Below are 22,029 nucleotides of genomic sequence, written 5' to 3' on the forward strand. Positions count from 1 at the left end.
GAGAAGAAACTACTGGAGCGCAACTACCCTGAACCTATTGTTAAGAAAGGATTGAAACGGGCAAGGAATAACAACAGAGACTCCCTTTTAGAAGATCACGCATCCAAAGAACAAGAAACTAGACCCATCTGCGTGACCACCTTCAACACTCACTCCAACCAAGTGTCAAAAATAGTGAACAAAAACTGGAGGATTCTCAACTGCGGGAGTCTTGACTTCCCAAAAGGCAAATGCTACTTACCAGTATGCATCTGTTCTTGGCATGTAGAGCTGCAGATCTACACACTGTGCATAGATCGTCATCTGGTGTTGGGCCCGGATGTTGCAGTTGTTTTTCTCTTGGAAAGTCTTTGGAATTCATGAGGTATGGGACTCCTCCTTTGGATAGTATTGCACATGGGCTTCGGCTCCATCCTTAGATTGTTTTTTGCCAGCAGGGAAATGGAGCGTAGTGAAGATGCCCATGTGTGCTGTATCTAAATAAGATAAACTGGAACAGAAAAAGGTAGCCGGGGAGGCGGGTGGGCGTGTGTAGATCTGCAGCTCTACATACCAAGAACAGATGCATACTGGTAAGTAGCATTTGCCGTTCGAGTATATGAGCTGCAGATTACACACTGTGCATAGATTATATAGCAGTACTCGCTCCTAGCGGCGACCACCAGTATCTGTTGCAGTGGTTTGAAACAATGTTTTGAGTACAGCCTGGCCAACACTAGCTTGTTGCTTAGTTTGCACATCTACACAATAGTGTTTAGTGAAAGTGTGCGGTGTAGACCATGTAGCTGCTTTGCAGATATCATCTAAGGAATGTTCCCTAACAAGCATTTGCAATGCAATAGGTCTCGCATTATTAAAGTTTGAGCTATTGGTGTTGCATTATTTAGAAATGCCAATAGCTCAAACTTTAATAATGCGAGACCTATTGCATTGCAAATGCTTGTTATGGTAAAGTCGGAGTGGGTTGTTCCGTGCTCCCATGTGACCAGCTACCGGCTCCACTTTGTTGAAGGCGCTCGTCAGAAGCACTGGAGCACAGCTCGCCGGCGCGCGAGGCTCCGCAGCGAGATCCCGGGAAGGCTCGTGTCTCGCAGCGCGCGCCGCATCGCGGGAGAACCTCCCGGGGAACGGACTGCTCAGCGCTGCGGAGATTCACAGCGGAGGGGCGCGTGTGCGTCCCTTGACCGTGCGTGGAAGAGATCCGATGCAAAGTGCGAAGCGTGATAAGTAATGCAATTTATTCGCATTTCTGTCCTTGTTCCTGCAGGCGCTTTGAAACATAACGCACTACTTGAACAGCAAACTGGCTAGTTTTCTTCTCGCATTGTATGTTTTACGACTAACGGATGGGAACTCTTGATAATTGATTATTTAAATGTATTTTTATCTGCCGTTTTCATTTGTTTGTGTAACTGTATGTATGCACAAGCTCTATTTTTTGTGTACGAGTTTTATGAATAGGTGTGGTATATGGCAACATAAAAATGTGGTTCGTTAATCAGCATTCCATAGGTGTACAGTGTACTAAATACCTTATATTATACATTGTATTGTGTTATTATTGTACTAGAGCACTTTTGAGGTGTATATATACCGTACATGAACGTTTTGTTTGTAGGCGAAGATACTAGATTTTATAAAGAAAAGGGCAATTAAACCGCGTGCGTCATAGATCTTGTGCATCTGCATTGAAGATGTCCATACCAACCTACAAAGATACATATTTGCTTACGAGGAGATATTGTCTATAATTTTTGGTATTTGTGTGTTGCAAAGCTGTAACAAGGGTGGGGTGGAGTGTTGACAATTCTTGGAAGGCGATTTAGACCCCGTGCGACTCAATAAATACATACATTTTTATGGTAAAATGTGCATTTAAGGTACAAGTCATAATATGATGACACCAGGTCCATTATATTACAGCCGTTATCAAAGCTTAAGAAATACTTAATGTAAGAATAACAATAATATTCGCAGACTACAGAAGGCAGAAATAGTAAACAAATATGAAAATCCTAGTTAAATAAGGATAAGCAACCTAGTCATGTAAGCAATACAGAAGCATGTCATCATTATTACGAAAACAAGTTTAAAATGCTAAAGGGCAAATAAATATTTCCAAGTACAGGTGACGTTACTTACCTGTGCCAGAATCTTTGCCAGTACACCTATCCAGGGTAGAGTTTCGCTCAAGGGGCGTGACTCTGTCTTCGCGACAGGGATCCTGGAAGCGGACTAGAGCCACCACATCTGTTTGCTTTAAAAAACAAGTGAACACTTAAACGCAGTGTCTCACAGCACAGCGTGTAGTTATAATTTTTGAGCGGTTGCACGCACTAAATTATCCCACGAGTCACTAGATTAGAACCGGCGAGTTGAAACTGCGGCTATGAATGGCTGCACCAGTACACTGGTATTTACGACTTGGAAAGCTCCAAACTTTTACGTGTAAAACAGAGGGGCGCATGGAAGTGTGATACTGTCCCCACCTGCCACTCCCATTGTCTGTCCCGAGTCCCTTTCCTCCTACACACCGTGAATTAGGTACCTGCCCTCCTACGAACCTAAACAGCCTGCAGGCGCATTCCTGACCTGGAAGTGGAGAAGGTGCTGCGGGCAGGGAGGAGAAGGGCTGCGGGTGCCGGCGCAAGGTGTGTGCGCGAGCGCGTTAGGCAGCCGGGGATGCAGTGAGGGGGGTCGGCAGCGGCGGAGTGTGTGCGCGTGCGTGTGCGCGTCTCAGAAGCGCGTCCACAGACCCCGATCGCTGCGCGTGCCCTGGTCTGTCTCCCTTGGGAGCAAACACGGCAACAATAAGTCTCGTTGGCGGCAGCGCTTCGCGCTGCAACGCCAGCGAGACCTAAAAATGCCATGGAAGACCCTATCTTACGTGTAGAGTGGGCTTTGGGGGGGAACAGTTAGTGTTCGTTTTGCTTTGTGGTAGCATATCTGTATGCATTTAACAATCCACCTAGCTATCCCAGACTTGGAGATGGGGTTGCCCTTGTGTGGTGGTGAGAAAGACACGAACAGTTGTTTGGTCTTACGAAAGGGTTGAGTTCTTTCGATGTAGTAGAGTAAGGCTTGTTTGACATCTAATGTGTGGAGAGCTCTTTCTGCAATGGTCTGTGGCTGCGAGAAGAATACGGGCAGTTCCACAGATTGGTTTAGGTGAAAGGGAGAAATGACTTTAGGGAGGAATTTTGGATTAGTGCGGAGAACAACTTTGTTATGGTGCATTTGCAGAAAGGGTTCTTGAATGGTGAGTGCTTGTATCTCACTGACTCTTCTGAGGGAAGTGATGGCTACAAGAAAAGCAGTTTTCCATGTTAGGAATTGAAGTTCACATTTGTGCAGAGGTTCAAAGGGAGGCCCCATTAGTCTTGTGAGAACGATGTTTAGGTTCCACACAGGTGAGGGTGGCACTCTGGGGGGAATTATTCGTTTGAGGCCTTCCATGAAGGATTTTATGGCAGTTACTCTAAAGAGTGACAGATGTTGCCTGTTTTGTAGATAAGCTGCTATGTCTGCAAGGTGCAGTCTAATAGACGTGTAGGCTAGATTGCATCTTTGTAGGTGTAATAAATAGCCTATGATGTGTTGAATGGACACATCTAGGGGATTGAAGTTATTGCTGTGACAATAAACCACAAAACGTTTCCACTTGGCTGCGTAGCAAGCTCTAGTGGTAGGTCGTCTAGCTTCTCTAATGACGTTCATACAGTCTGGAGGAAGATTTAGATAACCGAATTCTAGGATTTCAGGAGCCAGATCGCAAGGTTGAGCTGAGCTGGGTCCGGCTGCCTGATCTCTCCATGGTTCTGGGTTAAGAGGCGTGGAGAGAGGTGTAACTTTTGTTGCGGTACTACAGATAGTTCCAGCAGTGTGTTGTACCACGGTTGTCTGGCCCAAGTTGGAGCTACTAGGATGAGGGTAAGGAAGTGTTGTTGTAGTTTGCGCACCACTAATGGAATGAGTGGGAGAGGCAGAAAAGCGTACGGAAAAATTTGCCTGACCAGTTCATCCATATCGCATTGCCTTTGGACAATGGGTGTGGATACCTGGCGGCGAAGCTTGGGCATTTGACATTTTCGTGGGTGGCGCAGAGGTCTATTTGTGGATGCCCCTACATTTGGATGTATGGGTGAAGAACTTGTGGATGGAGTTCCCACCCGTGGATCTGTTGTGTTTGTCTGCTCAGCAGATCGGCCATAGTGTTTTGGACTCCTGGGACATGTTAGGCTAGGAGAAAGATTTTTTGGGGTATGGCCCATCTCCATATGCTCTGTGCTAGCTGAGAGAGCTGCGGAAAGTGTGTGCCTCCTTGTTGCTGTATATAGTACATGGCTGTCATGTTGTCCGTGCAGACTAGGACGGCCTTGCCTGATATCTGTTTGAAATGCCTTTAGTGCTAAGAATAGGGCTAGTAACTCCAGATAGTTGATGTGGAGTAACTTTTGTTGAGATGTCCACCTGCCCTGCATGGTGTGATGTAGTAGGTGAGCTCCCCAGCCAGAGAGCGATGCGTCCGCTGTCAGTACTATCTGAGGAACAGGCTCCAGGAACGGTCGCCCTTTGGAAAGGTTTTTGGTGGTCCACCACTGCAGAGAGCGATGGGCACGACTGTCTACCAACACCAGATCTGTCAATGGACCGTGGGCCTGGTTCCATTGGCGCGCTAAGCACTCTTGGAGAGGACGCATTTGGAGTCTTGCGTGAGGTACTATGGATATGCAAGAGGCCATCATTCCTATTAGTTGCATGAACACTCGAGCTGGAAGAGAGTGTTCCGGCTGAAATTTGGTGCGTAGAGCCTGAATGCTTGCTATCCTGGCAGGACTGGGGTAGGTTAGCGCTTTTGAGGTGTCTATAGTGGCACCTAGGTATTTTTTTACGTGGGATGGTTGCAGATGGGACTTCGTGTGGTTTACTGTGAAGCCCTGTTCGTGAAGTAGCTGGATAGTGGCGTGAGTGTGTTGTACACACTGGTTGTATGAGCTGGCTTTTATTAGCCAGCCGTCTAGATATGGGAAGACGTGGATGTGTTGTCTTCGCAGGTGTGCTGCCACGACCGCTAGGCACTTGGTAAACACTTGCGGTGCTGTGGTGACTCCGAATGGGAGCACTTTGAATTGATAGTGTTGACCGTCCACTACAAACCTGAGAAACTTTCTGTGAGTTTTGTGAACGGGAATGTGGAAATAGGCGTCCTTGAGGTCTAGGGTGGCAAGGAAGTCGTTTTGGGAGAGCAGGGGAAGTACCTGCTGGAGTGTGACCATGTGGAAATGGTCCGAGTGTATATAGTGATTTAGGGGTCTGAGGTCCAGGATGGGCCTTAGAGTGTCGTCCCTTTTTGGTATGAGAAAATATAGGGAGTAAACTCCCATATTTTGTTGGTGGGCAGGAACTAGCTCTATCGCACTCTTTTGTAGGAGGGAGATTACCTCTTGCTTTAGAAGTGACAAATGTTCCTGTGACATTGGGCGTTGTTTGGGTGGAATGTTTGGGGGATAGATTTAAGTTCGAGGCAGTAGCCTGACCGAATTATTTGTGTTACCCATTGTTCTGAGGTGATAGTAGCCCAGACATGAAGGAAATTGTGGAGTCTGCCCCCGACTGGAGTGGGATGGTCTGGGGGGAGTGGAGGGAAGTCATTGGGTAGGGGTGGAGGCAGAGTGGGAGTTATTAGTTTTACCTCTGCCTTTATTGTTGTTACCCCTGTAGCCGCCTCTCTGGTAACCCCTAGTGAAGGTGGATTGTGTAGGGGCTTTATAGGAAGTAGAGGCACTGTCGGAGGAGTAGCCTCTGGAGGTGCTTCGAAAGGAAGAACGGCGAAAGGAGCGCCTAGGAGGGTGTGACTGTAAGGCTCCCATAGACTTTGCCGTATCGGTGTCCTTCTTCATTTTCTCAAGGGCAACGTCAAAGTTTGGGCCAAAGAGATGTTCTTGGTCAAAAGGGTGGTTGAGGATGGAAGCCTGCACCTCGGGTTTAAAACCCGAAATTCATAGCCAGGCATGCCTACGGAGGAGGACGCTGGTGTTAATTGCCCTAAAGGCGTTGTCAGCAACATCGAGGGCGCAGCGTATGGAGGTGGTGATGGTTTTACCCACCTGGATTAGCTCGTTGGCTCTATTCTTGTATTTGTCAGGGAGGTGTTGCATTATGGTTTCTAGCTCATCATAATGTGCCCTGTCATATCGTGCTAAAAGCGCTTGGGTGTTTGCAATGCGCCATATGTTGGCAGCCTGGGATGGAGTTCGCTTTCCAGAGGCATCTAGGAGTTTGGACTCTTTATCAGGTGGTGCCTCGCCTGATGCGTGGGAGTTTGCACGTTTCCTTGCAGTGGAGACTACTATGGAGTCTAGTGGTGCAGGCCTTCTGATGTAGGTGGGGTCTGTAGGGGTGGCCTTATACTTCTTTTCGATGCAAGAGTTGATGACCCTGGCTCTGACTGGGTCTTTAATGACCTCTGGCGCGTGTTTGATAACCCCTTTAAGCATGGGCAGAATGGAAGTGGCCCTGTGTGTAGTGTCGAAAGTATCTAGGAGGAAGTCCTCCTCCACGGGGTCTGTATGGAGGTCAACTCTGTGGTAGTGTGCAGCCCTATGGAGCAGTTGGTTAAACCCCATAGTGTCTTCGGGGGGGGGGACGGTCTTGAAGGGTAAAGGTCGTCCTGTGGGACGTTAGGGACATCTGGGACGTTGTAGTTGTCCCATGTGTCTGGGGCGCCTGTAGGAGTGGGGTCCCCTGTGGGTTGGTCATGGGGTCCGTCCCCTGTGTCGTCGTAGACATCGTCATCATCCTCATCCGGAGAGGGTGTGGGGGAATGATGAGGTGGGGGAGGCGGAGGAGATGGAGGAGGTGGAGGAGGAGGGGGTAAGGGTAGTCTCAAAGGGGAGGTAGCAAAGTCTCTTCTCTTTGGAGGTGGAGCTGGGGTAGGCTTGTCCAGCGGTCTCTTTTGATGCTGAGCATCAAATGTCCAGTTTTAGGGTCTTTGATGAGTGTTTTTTGGAGTGGATCGGGCCGAAATAGTTCCTCTGTGAGGAGCTGATCCGTTGTCGCCGAAGGTGTCAGAGCCGTAGGTTTTTTAGTCTTGGAGTCATCAGTTCGTTGTTTTGAACTGTGTGATTTAGAAATGTCCGGTTGTTGTCTCGGTTCCGAGATGACTTTCGGCTTCGAGGTGTGGGTGTCGATGGCTTTGGATTTTTTGCTTGGTTCCGGGGATGGTGTCGGTACTGAGGAGCTAGTGGTTGTCTTCGGCGCTGAGTGCTTTGGTGTGTAGCTCGGCGCGGAGGAGGAAGAGGAAGCCATCTTCTTTTTCGGTGCCGGTGCGGAGGAGTGTTTCTCGGCACCGACGGCAGGCTGGTTCAAGCCCGAGCTGCCAGAATGCTTGATGGGCTTCTTAACCGGGCCCGAAAGCGAGGTATGTGAAGCAGTGTCTTTGGTCGTGCCTAGGCCCGAGGGCGAAGGCGTGACCGAAGCCTTTTTCGATGCCGTCGAGGGTGGGGATCGATGTGCGTACTCACGCCCCTCTGTGCCGGAGTGATGTCCTCGACATCTGAGTCGTCGGCTTCGGAGGCGCTGACGAGGCCCTCTTCGGTGTGCTGGTCCTCGGGAACATCGACGCCTTCTCCGAAGATGTCGTCGGGGATTGCAGTCGACGAGTGTGCCATGGTTCTCCTCGCCCTTCGGTCCCGAATAGTCCTTTTGGACCAGAAGGATTTGCAAGCCGGACAGTCTCGTGCCTCGTGTTCTGAGGAGAGGCAGAGGTTGCACACCTCATGCAGATCAGTATGGTGAAATTTGGACCCACATCGAGGACACTTCTTAAATAGAGTCCTTTCCATGAGCCAGGACCGGAGCTGAGGTAGGCCCGATGGCCTGCGTCGACGACCGGAATCGAAGACTTCTAATGATGAGTCACGTCGAGTGGGGAGATCACGATCAAGAACAATACAGTGGAAGGGAAGGATTGCGTGCCAATTAGGAGAACTGGAAACGGTTTGGAACCGGAGCGCGAAGAACACATCCGAGCCCGATGGCGGAAAAAAACAATCTAAGGATGAAGCCGAAGCCCATGCGCAATACAATCCAAAGGAGGAGTCACATACCTCGTCACTTCCAAAGACTTTCCAAGAGAAAAACAACTGCAACATTCGGGCCCAACACCAGATGGCGATCTATGCAGTGTGTAATCTGCAGCTCATATGCCTCGAACCGTATGTTTTCCCACAAAAGGGGTAGAAACCTCAGAGATATTCTGGTCCACACCAGACCACGTACATTACCAGAAAGAAACCCCACTATCACAACTCTTCCACCAATCCAAGGTCACCATCCATGTGGCCTCTGTAGCACATGCAACCTAACTAAGAAGAGCACCAACATCACCATCACTAACGGCACAGTCTGGGAACAAAGGAAGTTTACGAATTGTAACAGCAGGAACGTGATATACCTGATCACGTGTCCTTGCAGACTGGAATACGTCGGAATGACTACCAGACAAGTAAAGATACGTATGGGCGAGCATAGGAGTAATGTACGCTGTAGGAAGAGCATGACCAAGATGGCTAATCACTTCCTAACTACGAACCACAGTGTGGATGATCTCAAATGGACAGTGATAGACCTAAACTAAACAACGAGAATGGTCTATTTGAAAAAGAGCAAAGATAAGAGTTCCGCCTGGGTACCCACCTAACAGGCCTCAACGATGATATACCCTGGTCACAACTGACGTAGTGCCAGTGGTGTTTATCTATGAAGGATTTTTATGCTATTTTTTGACCTTTTATCTCCAAGTACGAGGTTCCATGGCATAAAGTACGATTCTGGCTATGGTGACCAATTTTTTAAACTGTGTCTTATTACCCTATTTAACTTAATTGCCTGTTTTACTATTTGTCGCATGGAGCATTCTGACCCATGACTGGGTTTGTAATCCCATCTTCAAATAAAATAAAATAGCACTCTAGGATCTTTAATCACAATGAGCACTCATCACTATCCAGCGCCCTAATAGACACATATCACTGTGGGCACTAGTGTTCATTATAATTTTCCCATTATATGCAGTAAACATCCGCTCCATATCTAAACCAGTCTGTGTCCTTCATTTAAATCCCTGAGGCACACAGTTAATATCTCGACCGTTTCTCTAATACGTAGATATCTTTTTCGACGCACTTCCTGGGGAACGTCAACCACTCAGGTCAGCGCTATAGTGCCAGCATGAGTTTTCAACCGGAAGTGTAACTGCATCACACTTCCGTTAGACTGCCAGGAACTGTCCAGGTGAAACCGCTTTTCCGGCTTTTTACCAATTACTGCCCTTACAAATAGAGTGCTCCGAGCAGTCTCCCCCAACACAGCAGCAACGCGGGATGGAGCTGCGTAGAGCAAGGGACTGTTGAAGGGCACGCAAGTACGGCACAGCCGTCGTTGGGACCTGACATTTTTCCACTTTCACCAGCCCGGATGGTAAAGGACCTTCCCCTTTTTTTTTCATTAGTACCGAGTGACAACGACCTTTCCAACCGTTCTTGAGGTTCATGGGGCATTGATTCTCATATACATAAGTTTGTATCAACCTATACTTTACGCCATTTGCATTCCTTTCTTTCCAATTTGCTCACTACATAAGACTTCAAGATAGAATGTGTGTTTTCCGTTTTTTGTGTGTTGGTTTTGTAATGTCTTTTCCCTACAGGTCACAGCACCTCTTTTGTGTTATAGATTATGGCTAAATAACAATACAAGTCACGTTGTGGCGAACTGCGTATTTTTGCAGGGACTACGTGTTTGCATATTGAGGATGCACAGCTATCATATGACTGTTTTTCCCTTTTTTTCAGACATTGATTAAGGCATACCATTGGGTATTGTATAAAAATGCTTGATTAAATGCATTTTCTTCTCTAATATCACATCATTATTGATCACTATTTTGAGTGACATAGTAAATATTGGAGGGATCTCTGATTGTCCTGACGAAGAAGCCTTGATGCTTCGAAACATGTTGACTCATTAGGAGTATCCGCACATTATGCAGGACATCTCCGCACCACATTTTTAGTAGCACCAGCCTCCCTTGACCTATTAAAGTTTGTATGTCTAAGAGGCCAGGTCCTTTATAAACTCACTCCCTTACATTCACCCCAGAACCTCCCTCTCACTACTCTTGCATCACACATAGCATTACATTATCAGTGCTCCCGCATAGTCGCAAGTCGTAGCACGCCTCGTCCCTAAGTGGGGCGGAAAGACCCCTATGATGAAGCATGACACCAAGGGCCCTTTTGGTGTGTAAGGGGTATTTACGCAAACACAGTGTGCGTCCAACCATTGTAGGATACGCACTTCCCATAACTCAGTAGTTAACATATCTGATTAAAACCCACCTTGAGGTGGATTCCTTGTGTTTTGTTACTAATTCTATGTGAAGGATGTATCCACCTCCAATGCCCGTGTAGGGCGCTACCTCTTCACTCCCCAATCTTGTTGTTTATAGCATGAACCTGTTAGACAAGCTTACACCTATTGTTGCCTCTTTCTGGTTCATGTGGTTCACCTGTTGAGGCCACCCCTGTGGGTTCCCAAACGGTGGCAATGGATAATTCAAGCACCTGTAAAAATAACCTAATGGCAATCTCACAATGGCTGAATTCCGACTTCTATAAATTAATTGTGCAACTAAGGGTAAAATACTGACACTATAAAAGGATTATTAAAGTTAATAATGCCACAATCCCCTGCCCATCCTTTCCTGAAGCTGCCCACCCAAGGTATCCTGCATACCATGTTAATATGATTTTCCACCCTCCGCCCCCGGGCGATATTCAAATTTAAGCAGTGCACCACCTTGTTCTTGAATTGGTCAGTCTTCCCTGGTATCCGGATCTAGTGTGGGAAAATTGGCCAAGACCACTACAAGCGGGGTCCAATCGGGGGGCAAATGAATGGTGCACCGACCGAGTGGTGAAGCTAAAGTCCTCTGAAGTCATCCCACCCCACCTTTCATCTAGAAGACAATTTGTACCACTACCTGCGGGACCTGGAGTCTGATGAGACTCTAAACTAGGGAAGCCCCCATGTTCCCCTCCCCATCCCGGGTCCCACACCGGGAATTGTACATGCTTCCTGAAGCACTGGTAACTGGAAACAGTCCAGTGTGGAAGAGGTTGATGTGCACGGGCAGGTAGCCTCGGTAAGAGCTTGTGCCAGGTTTACCTGACTGGCGCAAGGAACCTGTGCTAAAGCTGGTGACCCTGACCATGAAAGGAGCAAGTGGGCAGTTGAATTTCCTTGTCCAGGACCCCAACAGCTCGCTGCAGGAAAGCGTCTATGGTGGTCACAGTGTTCGCGGATTACTTTGGGGTAGGTCCAGCCACCCTACGTTTGCCCATTGTAACAACAGCAACTCAGTGCACCTACAGAATAGGCCCAGCTAATACCAACGAAGTCCCGCAGAAGAATGAAATACACTTTCCACTGTCCACTATAAGCCAAGGGAGGAAAATAGCCAGCAATAATAGGTCGCACACATAGCCCTCATACAAGGTAAGATGTAAAATGGGGCTCTTACCTGCATCAGTCTCCAAGTAAAGGTCCCTAACTTCGGTGCCCTGAGTAATGAGTCCAACAAAATTCCAGAGAGACCAAGTCCATGTGCCAGGCCTCAAGGAGTGTGTCGTGTGTCCTCCCAGCGGCATCCTCGGTGGCGGCAAACAGGCAGGCAAGTGAGCAGAAAACGTCCCACGCCGCGGAACATGTCAAGCACCTTTACAGTGCGCAGGTCAACTAAGTGCTGGCTCCTCCCCCCTCAAGGGATGTGTCCGGCGTCCTCACAGCGGTGTCCTCGGTGGCAGTAAACAAGCAGGCAAGTGAGCAGAAACGCGTCCCACGACGTGGAAGATGTCAAGCACCTTTACGGTGTGCTGCTCAGGTCAGCTAAGTGCTGGCCCCTCCCCCCTCAAGGGGTGTGTCGGCCGTCCTCAAAGCGGCGTCCTCGGCGGTGGCAAACAGGCAGGCAAGTGAGCAGACACGCAGTCTGTGCTCAAGGAAGAATGAAATTGTAGGGGCATTTGTAGATGGAGCAATGGACCAGATTCGGAAGCATGAAATCAATTCACTTACTGACAAGAGGGCAGTGTAATGTTAGACGCATAGTTTGTGGGGCGCGTTCATGAAATAATTTCAGGGGAATGTCATAGTACCATTTTCTTTTAGTTTATTTTCATATTAACAATTCTTAGATTTAAAACCGCCCTTCAAAATAATATCCAATGTTTCCACTTGTTTTAAATCTCAAAGTTTACAAAATCTTCTTTCTCTCTATCTTAAGATGATTGTAAGGTCACAGTAAGGTGAAAGTCCATAAACTCATTCAGGAACCAATATTTATTGAACAAGAATAACATTATTAGTGATAAATGTTCTTTTCTTTCCTGAGAGGAGTAGACATGTTTTTTGTCTTGGATGTGGAAAATAGGCAAATTTCAATGCACTCCTACCCCCATTCTGCTGTTCTGTCTTGTGGGTCCATTGCTAACAACATATGATTGTTTGGTCAAAGGGTCAGAATGGTTTCCTTCAAGGTCTAAGTAAAGGGAAGTAGAAGTCTATTCTCCGTATCATACTCAAAAAGACACTTTTTTCAACATGCAGAAGTTAGCTCGGCAGATTCAAAATATCGTAGGCAATTGCACATATTAGAACGGAACTTGTTCAGAAACTATTCAAGAATCTGAATTATGTGAAGAGAAAATAGAGTATATAAGAAGAAATCTCATATATGCAGATAAAAGTAAACAGGAAAAATGCATGACCATGTAAAACAGCTTATTTCATGAAGGATCCTTCAAAGTGAACCAATGCTTTTAAGGTACCAAGTGGCTTACTGAATGCTTTATCTATCCTCCATCCATTCGCTCGTTCTTCACGTTTAAACTTGTTCTGCAAAATGAGGGAGAAAAAGGTTGCACTTTAATTTTTCTGCCCATCAAGAACAGGCTGGTATCAACAATAATCAATATTGAAAAGAAATAACACTTTCAAAAGTTTAATCAAAAGTCTACTCTATTTGAAGAACCTTTCTGGGACGCAGGAAGAAGTCCAGAAGCAGAAAGACAAGGTTGTGAATTCTGTACAAAAGAAAAATGAGACATCTTAAAATAGTTCTATCTATTGCTCCTAAGTCCATCTCCTTCATTTTTTAAACTAAAGCAAGCCACAAAAATAGGCAAAAACATCGGAGCACAGCTTTGAGCAGCAGGGCATGCACTATGCTCTTGCTCTGCATGTGCCAGAAAAAACATGCCCTTAGCTCCATCATTTTTTCAGAGCCTAGAGGCAGAGTCAATCATCATGGCTCTCGTTTCTGATATGTTAACTTACAAAGAAGGCTGTGCACCTTATATCTTTCAAGACCTTACCAATAAATAGTGAACTGCAGTAACCACATTACTTTATCTATTAGATCTTCTTTTCACTAACACTCAATCAGTACCATAAGTCAAGAGCTTCTGCCACATTGTGGAAGGACACAGAACACTGTTTCAGAATTTAAAAATCAGAGCAGGTAAATACAGCAGAGGGTGATGTCATGTAATACACATCAACAATCAACAGGCTGGATAACGCAAATTTTACTTCCTTTGCCCAAATGAGTACAGCTCCCTAATAAGATAGGGAGGAGTAGCTGGATACTGGTTGCGGAAGAAGACCTAATAAACTACAAGTATAGAGGTCGCTTTATATAAGCAATGTTTCCCAATTATTGCATCTAGTCCTCTTATGTCCCAACTCTAGGTATGAGATTAATGGACAGAAAACACTGATCACAGAATGGTGTGATCAAATTAGAAGATAGATACATTGATATCTATATACAGACTTAAAATTGTTGACAGATTACATAACTTTTGATTCGTGCGATACCCACATCAGATCTCACGACATGAATGCTTTTCTAAACCCATGGAGCCAATCCTGGTGAGATGGGCATGCACTTATTTAGAGAGTCAAGTCTTTCGTATGTTACAACAATGGGTAGACAGGTGACAATTCAAACAGAAATGGAAAGCCTTGGAATCTTTTAACAAGGCCTCTTTCCAGATTGCTACAATCATCTATAGATATAAGGCCTAGGAAAGTAAGAAAAGACATATGAGCCACCTTATCCATGAATAATGGCAGGGTATGGAGTACAACTGCAGCCACAGAAAATAGAATATGGTGTAAAAACAAACCGGGAACTGGCCTTTAAAAAAGAATTGAACCCTACCGTGAAGGCAGTTTTCAAAATGTGAACTTTCAACCTAAATACATTAATATTAAAAAACTATATAGAATGTGGTTTCCAGGAAGAGATTAAAAATCCAAATGTCTGTTGATGCAAAGTGAGTCGCCAAGTTGAGGGGTCGCCACCATTTTCATATTTTGTTTGGGGCTCACCTACTGGTAATCTTGAACTCTAACAATGGGACACTGCTATCCAGTGTATGCGCGCTGACCACTAAAACATGCTGAAAGTAGCTTAATACCTGATTGCCCCATTTTACTTTCTTAAAAGGCAAGAGTATATGCTGCAGAAGTGCATCCATGGCATGGCAAGTTAAATGCCACTTGTGGGCTGCATTACATATTGTGCCATCCACTACAGAGGCAATGAAAACATGTATTTACAATGAGTAGCTTGACCGCAGCAGCTTGAAACCTTCTATACAGACCCATCAAAATCACTCATGTAAAAGGTAGGGAAACCTGAGTTTAAATATTAAACGAGTCACTCCTAAATGTACAGTGTTGCCCAAAAGGTAGGGTGCATAATATTTAAGAGTGGGAAATGTAGGTCATTAGAAGGATAAGTTACTTACCTGTAATCCTAGTTCTCTTCCAGGGGTATCCTCATCAAAGTCATAAGCACTGAATATGCCCGCCCATGTGCGGGGACCCCGGAAATAATACAAAAATGTATATATGAAAAACATATAGGAGGCTAAAACAATGCAATAAAAACCACCATAAACTGATTTTTCAAATATATGTATAAAACACACTTGAGGGAAAGATGCACTTGAACTCTGTTTGCAATGAGTAAAAACGCATGAGTAAACTGCAAAAGAAACACAGGCATTGTTAGCCTACAGGCTGCATTGTAAAACAACATAGAAAATGAAAGCAAGCTTCCATAACAAACTAGCACCATGCATTTAAGGCAGCCATGACCCCTAGCTTCTCATCATGCTCCAGGGATGACAGTTAGGTCAGTTGTTCTTTGCGCAACCCTGAAGATCAGGGCACCAATATAATATTAAACAGTGACATACTCTCATTTGCCTGGGGAGGTGGGTGGGTTGCTTATGACTTTGATAAGGATACCCCTGGAAGAGAACTAGGATTACAGGTAAGTAACTTATCCTTCTCTTCCAGGGGATGCTCATCAATAGTCATAAGCACTGAATAGAATAGCAAGCCCAACAACCACCTGCAGGCAAATGAGAAAACAAAGTGATGCACTTAACAACAACCAAAATATTCAGCTGTTGAACAGATTCCTCAAGGAGGCTTGGCTTACTTGAGTGTCCGCTCTAGTATCTGAGTCAAGACAGTAATGTCTTGTAAATGTATGCACTGATCTCCAAGTGGCTGGTTTGCAGATCCCAGAGAGCGGTACATTATTGAGAAAAGCAGTCGTAGCCGCTTTTCCTCTTGTGGAATGCGCTTTTGAAGCGGACAAAAGAGGCTTCTGTGCTAACTGGTAAGCCAATTTTATGCATGAGACTATCGATCTGGCAATGGACCGTTTTGATGCTGGGAAACCTGTTCTGACTGCACCATAATTAACAAATAGTCGATCAGACTTTCTCAAGGGCTTCGACCTGTCTAGATAAAACCTCAACGCCCTTTTAAGGTCTAACGAATGTAGAGCCCTCTCAGCTGGAGTGGAGGGATTGAGAAAAAAGGTCGGAAGAGAAATGGTCTGATTTACATGAAAATCGGACACCACCTTCGGAAGAAAAGAAGGATGTTTTCTGAGGACTACCCTATTGAGATGAAAAACCAAATAGGGCTCTTTTGAACAGAGGGCCTGAATCTCGCTCACCCTATGAGCTGAGGTGATGGCTACCAGGAAAGCTACCTTCCACGTAAGGTGCTGCAAGGTTGCTTTGTGGATAGGCTCAAAGGGTGGACCTATCAATTTTGAGAGTACCAAATTCAGCTCCCAACGAGGTGAAGGAGGTCGAACCAGAGGGTAGACCTTCTTAAGACCCTGCAGGAAATCGTTCACCACCTGTAACTGAAAGAACGAGGGCTGAGAAGGAGAACGTCTGTACGCCGTAATGGCAGCCAGGTGTACCTTGATGGATGAAAATTTCAAACCTGCGCGGGCCAGGTGAAGCAAGTAGGGCAAAACTACCTCTTCCTGCCCCTTTGTGGGACTACAATTATTTTGTACACACCAGATGTAAAAACGATTCCATTTGCAAGCATAAGAGTGTCTTGTAGATGGTCTCCTTGCTTCCTTTAATATGGACATGCAGTCCTGTGGACGGCATAGATGCCCATATTGGAGGACCTCAGGTGCCATGCCGCCAAGTTAAGTGAGGGAAGGTTAGGGTGATGAATCCTCCCGTTCATCTTGGACAGCAGATCCGGTCTGCACGGCAGTCTCTTGTGTGAGCAGATTGACAGATGCAGAAGGTCCGGGTACCACCACTGTCTCTGCCAGTCCGGAGCAATCAGAATCATTGTGGTGTCCGAGTGTGATAGCTTGGTCACCACCTTCGGGATGAGAGGCAGTGGTGGAAAGGCGTACACAAATGCCCCTGACCAGTCGATCAAAAGGGCATTCCCCTTCGACCCTGGTCGGTAATATCTTCAGGCGAAGTCTCGGCATTTTGTGTTTTCGTCGTCTGCAAACAGATCTATGCTTGGACGGCCCCAAGCCTGGAAGATATCTTCAACCACCTCATTGTTGAGGACCCAGTCCTGCTGTTCCTCGAAATGGTGGCTGAGGGCATCCGCTTGAGCATTCTGCTCTCCCGGCAGATGAACCGTTGTGATGGATAGATCCCTCACCAAAAGCCAGTGCCAGAGGGTCTGCACCTCCAGAGACAGAGTCCTCGAGCGAGTTCCTCCCTGCTTGTTCAGGTAGTACATGGTAATGGTATTGTCCGTCTGTACAAGTATGGAACTCGTTTGAATCGAAGGGAAGAAAGCCTTGAGAGCTAGATGAACAGCCCTCAGCTCCAGCATGTTTATGTGGTACAACTGCTCTTTTGAGGACCATAAGCCTTGCGTCTGGAGAGAACGCATGTGAGCTCCCCATCCTTGCAGGGATGCGTCTGTGATCAGAGTCTGAAACGGAGGAGATTGATGAAACGGTATTCCTACTCTCAGGTTGCCCTTTTTCATCCACCACGAATGGATGCTCTGGCTGCATGCGATAGACAGACCTTGTCCTCCCAGCGAGAAGACCGCTGATCCCATTTGTCGTCCAGACCTTGCTGCAGAGGACGCATTTTGAATCTGGCATTGGGCACCAGAAAAATGCAGAATGCCATCGACCCCAGCGAGAGGCGATCTGACGCACCGACGACAGTTTGCTCTTTAAAATTTGTTTGCCTTTGTGAATGATGGATAATTGTCTCTCCTCCGAAGCAAACACTTTTCCTCTTTCAGAGTCTAGCAGTGCCCCCAGGTAGTGGATCGTTTGAGTGGGCTGCTGCGTCGACTTCTCGAAGTTCACGTGAAGGCCCAATTTCTGACAAAGCGTTAAGCACTGCTGGAAATGGCTCATTACACTTTGGGGAGAAGGGCCTTTCAGCAACCAATCATCCAGGTAGGGGTAGACGAAGATGCCTCTGCGTCGCAGAGTAGCTGCCACTACTGCCATGCACTTCGTGAACACCCGAGGAGCTGACTTCAGCCCGAAGGGCAGAACTTTGAATTTATAATGGGACGTTCCGACTATGAAGCGAAGGTATTTTCGGTGATGCTGGTTTATGGGCACATGAAAATAAGCATCTTGCAGATCCAGCGAACACATCCAATCCCTTTTGCGGAGGTGAGGATATATTTGGTGGAGAGCCAGCATGTGAAATTTTTCTCGTTTGATGGACTGGTTGAGTGCTCGTAGATCCAGAATGGGTCTGTACTCTGACTTTTACCCTTTATTCTTTACCAGGAAATATCTGGAATAAACTTCTCGACCTCTTTGATATCATGGGACCTTCTCTATGGCTGACTTTTAGAGAAGGATGCCCACTTCTCTCTGCAGCATGTTGATCTGGTGGCATGATGACATCACCGGAGGGATCGAGGGAGGACGACCTCGGAAACAGAGTACACCCATTCTGCAGCGTAGCCAACACCCATTGGTCTTTTGAGATGACTCGCCACTCTTGCAGATGATTTTGAACACATCCTCCTACTGGAGTGGTGAACGGTAAAGGAGGAAGCGGGCACTCATTGCTTGGCTGGAGTTTTTGTTGAGGTAGAGGACTGATGGTTCCCTCCTCTTCCGCGGTTTGATCGTCGGTTTTGATATTGCGATTTTTGCTGACCCTGTTGGTTTTGGTTCTTTTACCAATGAGGGGTTTTGAACCCTCTGTTGGAAGGAACGGCGATCCGTATTGCGGTAACAGCAACAAAACTCTTTTTTCTTTTCTAGCCCCACCTCCTTGAGGGTATCTAGCTCAGTCTTCATCCGTGCCATTTCTTCATCTGTGTGTGTGCCGAACAACGATGAACCGGAAAATGGCAGGTTGAGAATCCGGGACTGCGCCTCTGGCTTCAGTGCTGTAAGTCGAAGCCATGAAGATCTTCTGGCACATATTCCGTGTGCGTAGGAGTGTGCTGAAAGAGTAGCTCCGTCAGCCGCAGCACTAATTACTTGGTTCGCCACCAAGCTGCCCTCCTGTAAAACTTCCTTGAAGTCTTTATGGTCTTCCTAGGGCAGTTTCTCTGTAAACCTCTGCAGAGAATCCCATAAAGCTCTATCGTATCGTCCCAAGTGAGCGGAAGCACTGGAGACCTTAATCATGGAAGCCGAAGTGCCACATACTTTTCTCCCCCATGACTCTTGTGTCTTGCTCTCCTTGTCTGGTGGTACTGTAGACGCGGAGGCTACTGAATGGGTTTTTCTGGCAGCAGCCACAATCACCGAGTCCGGTGGTGGGTCTGACTTTAGGAAAGAGGGATCCCCTCCAGTGGACGATACTTTTTTAGAATTCTTGCCGGGGCATTCTTGAGAGTGGCCGGCGTGAGGAAAATGTCCATCATAGGTTTAAGAAGACCCGGTACTAATGAAAGTAATGGGCGAGAAGATGTTCTCTGGTTCAAAGTCTCGAAAATAACTGAAGACGTACACTGCTGAACCGGCATAGGAATGTTCATTTTGGCCGTCCCTCTAGAAAGCACGTCCTGGAATGTGCTTACATCGTCCACAGGAGAGATCCTCGAATGGTGGAATGTCAGTAAGGGTGGGCGAGTAGTCTCTTTTTTAAGAATATGTAGAAGAGGAGGAAAGCGTTAGAGACCTGCGTCTTCTCCTACTGGTGCGTGATCTTGATATCCTCCTAGAGCTGTGGTTCCCAAAGTGTGCGCCGCGGCACCCCAGTGCGCCGTGATGAGAGGCCAGGGGCGCCGCGCCGCCGCACAGGATGTGGGTCATGGTAATTGCAGCCGCAGCGCAACACTCGCCTGTCCGTTGTCCGTGAAGGAGAAGGATTCTTTAACCGATGCCATTTGTCCGTTATTGCTTGACTCCGATGCTGTTGAGGTCGGGTGTAACAGACGCCGATTCAGTACCAAAGCTCAGATACTCAGCAGCATTGGAGAGGCACAGCGGGATGGCAACCCTCACACCTTCAGCCCTTGATGAGCTGTCTTTGAAGGTGACTGAGAGGGAGGGGCTGCAGCTTCAGGCGCAGGGGCATCTATTCAGATGCAAACAGCCCTGAATGCGTCATGTGTCATGTCTCTGCAACTTAGAGGGGCCTCACACCTTCCCTTTCTACCCAGGGCCCCAAAAATCGTAAAACCGGCCCTGATTACATCGAGGCAGCACGTGGTTCTCTCCACAGAGCTTAATTCCTGTTTCTAAATTGTAAGCAAACCTCGGTTCTTCAAACATGCAGTCTATAATGTAATAAAATAAAGACATGGCACATTCGCACCCACACTGATTAACAAAGTATGGAGGACAATCGGTTAAATCAGTTCTCTTGGGCTATCTCCTTTAAGCATACATGCCAACATTTCAGAAGAGCAAAGTGGGAGATTTAAATAAAAAAAAAAAAAAACAAATCGGGAGAATGGGGCCTTCAATCGGGTTTCTGTCATGTATGGACTTTGGAAGTGTGCTGCTGCAGGATCGGACATTTAAAAGCAAATTCACGTGTTTTTTTTTATCACCTTTCAGAAGCATGGAGCGCAATGGCAGGCAGAGAAAGAGGGGGATGCAAGAGTCGTGCACTGGCCTGGCAGGTTGCGGTCAGTGCATACACCCCCCTCCCTCCCCTGTCAGCCCCGGCTGAAACAGCTTCCGGGCGCACACACACAGCCCCCCCCACACAGCCCCCCCCCCCCCCCACTAGTACTTCACAGGTGTTTAAAAGACCATTCGGTTGTTAATGGGGCTTTGTTGGTTTTCACCCCTTCTAGAGCCCCTGCATCGCCATTCTGACTATTGCTGGAAGAATTAGCACGTTACACATTACCAAGCCCTGTCAGCTGAAACCCCGAGGAATCGGGTTTTTGCTTGCAGGAATCGGGAGGCGGGAGACTAGCCTTCAAATCGGTAGTCTCACGCCTGAATCGGGAGTGTTGGCATGTATGCCTTTAAGTACTGTACATCACAGTGGGGGATGGCAAAACTAACATTTTAGAAAGAGAGCCTGTTGTCTCCGTGTCTTGTCCAGGAGGGGGTGAGGAGCCCTACCCCACCCTGGAAGAGACCAAGATGATACTAGAATACTGCATGCCCACCCCTGTGCCCACCCTGGTGAATCCTGTTCCCCCTCCTGTAATGGCTCCCCCCCCCCCCCCCCCCCCCGTGGTCAGGGCCGGACTGGGATCCAAAACCGACCCTGGCAAAGTGCTCGGCTGCCCCCCTTCCCTCACCCCCGCGGGAGGTTGGGAGTGCCGCTGAGCTCTTTGCCAGGGCCGGTTTTCGGCCAATTTTGTTACAAGGCCGATTTTGCAGCTATGCTTCAAAAACGGCCCTGTAACAAAAACAGCCCCCAGGGGCCCAAACTGGCCCTCACCCGTGCGGCGCACCGGGGGATTGCCGGGTGCCCGCTACGGCCAGTCCGGCTCTGCCTGTGGTGATTCCTGTCTCCGCCCTGGGTGGCTTCTGTCCCAGTCCTGGAATGGCTCCTGCAGCGAGGGTGAAGTTCTTGATGGGCCTCTTCTCAAAAAGGCTCAGCTCAAAATTAATATTAATTTTTACACTCACCATCCTGAATTTGCACCAATGCCAGTTGGTCACCCTACGCATCACAGTGAATTTGGCTGAGAGAAAGAGCGGTGCATCCTGAAGCATTAACTTGGACAGCGAGCGTGCTGGAAATGCAATAAAAGGCTGCAAGTTTGGAGAACAGCTGAATTCGCACTACAGTTCAGCACAATTACACTTGGAAGTTATTTTGCCAAATTGTTAGTGAATAATCATTACACCAAGAATTTGAGGGCGTAGAGGAGTGTGTGGGGTGGGAGTAAAAATACGACTTTGAAGCAGATGAGCAAACACTCATGCAGCAAGTATGACGGGAGAAGTACTCCTACATTTATGTAAATGCAGGGCTTTAAGTGGGATGAAAAAACTGGGGGGTCTCAAAGGGGTGTGGCTAATGTAATAAAGGGCGCTGCTTAATCTGTGCTCAGCATAGTGTGCTGCCTGACTTGTAATTTGCTGCTTCTGTCATTGCATCCAGATATATAATACAACATTATACCTACAACAAGCCAGGACTATTGGCTGTGCCAATGATTCTTAGTGGCATAACACAAATAAGCAACAAC

At 47.1% G+C, this 22,029-nt stretch overlaps 1 protein-coding gene across 4 annotated transcripts in view; it reads right to left on the reverse strand.

Annotated features, from left to right (window-relative positions):
• Positions 1-22,029, reverse strand: part of BDP1 (BDP1 general transcription factor IIIB subunit) — a 1,439,438-nt gene that overhangs the window by 1,251,562 nt on the left and 165,847 nt on the right. For all 4 annotated transcript variants that reach the window (XM_085632357.1, XM_085632359.1, XM_085632358.1 and 1 more), the window contains exon 8: positions 12,900-12,954. In XM_085632357.1, the coding sequence (XP_085488483.1) occupies positions 12,900-12,954 (55 nt within the window). The remainder of the gene's footprint in view (positions 1-12,899; positions 12,955-22,029) is intronic.

The sequence above is a fragment of the Triturus cristatus genome, chromosome 2_1, assembly GCF_964204655.1.
Source record: "Triturus cristatus chromosome 2_1, aTriCri1.1, whole genome shotgun sequence".
Classification (NCBI taxonomy): domain Eukaryota; kingdom Metazoa; phylum Chordata; class Amphibia; order Caudata; family Salamandridae; genus Triturus; species Triturus cristatus.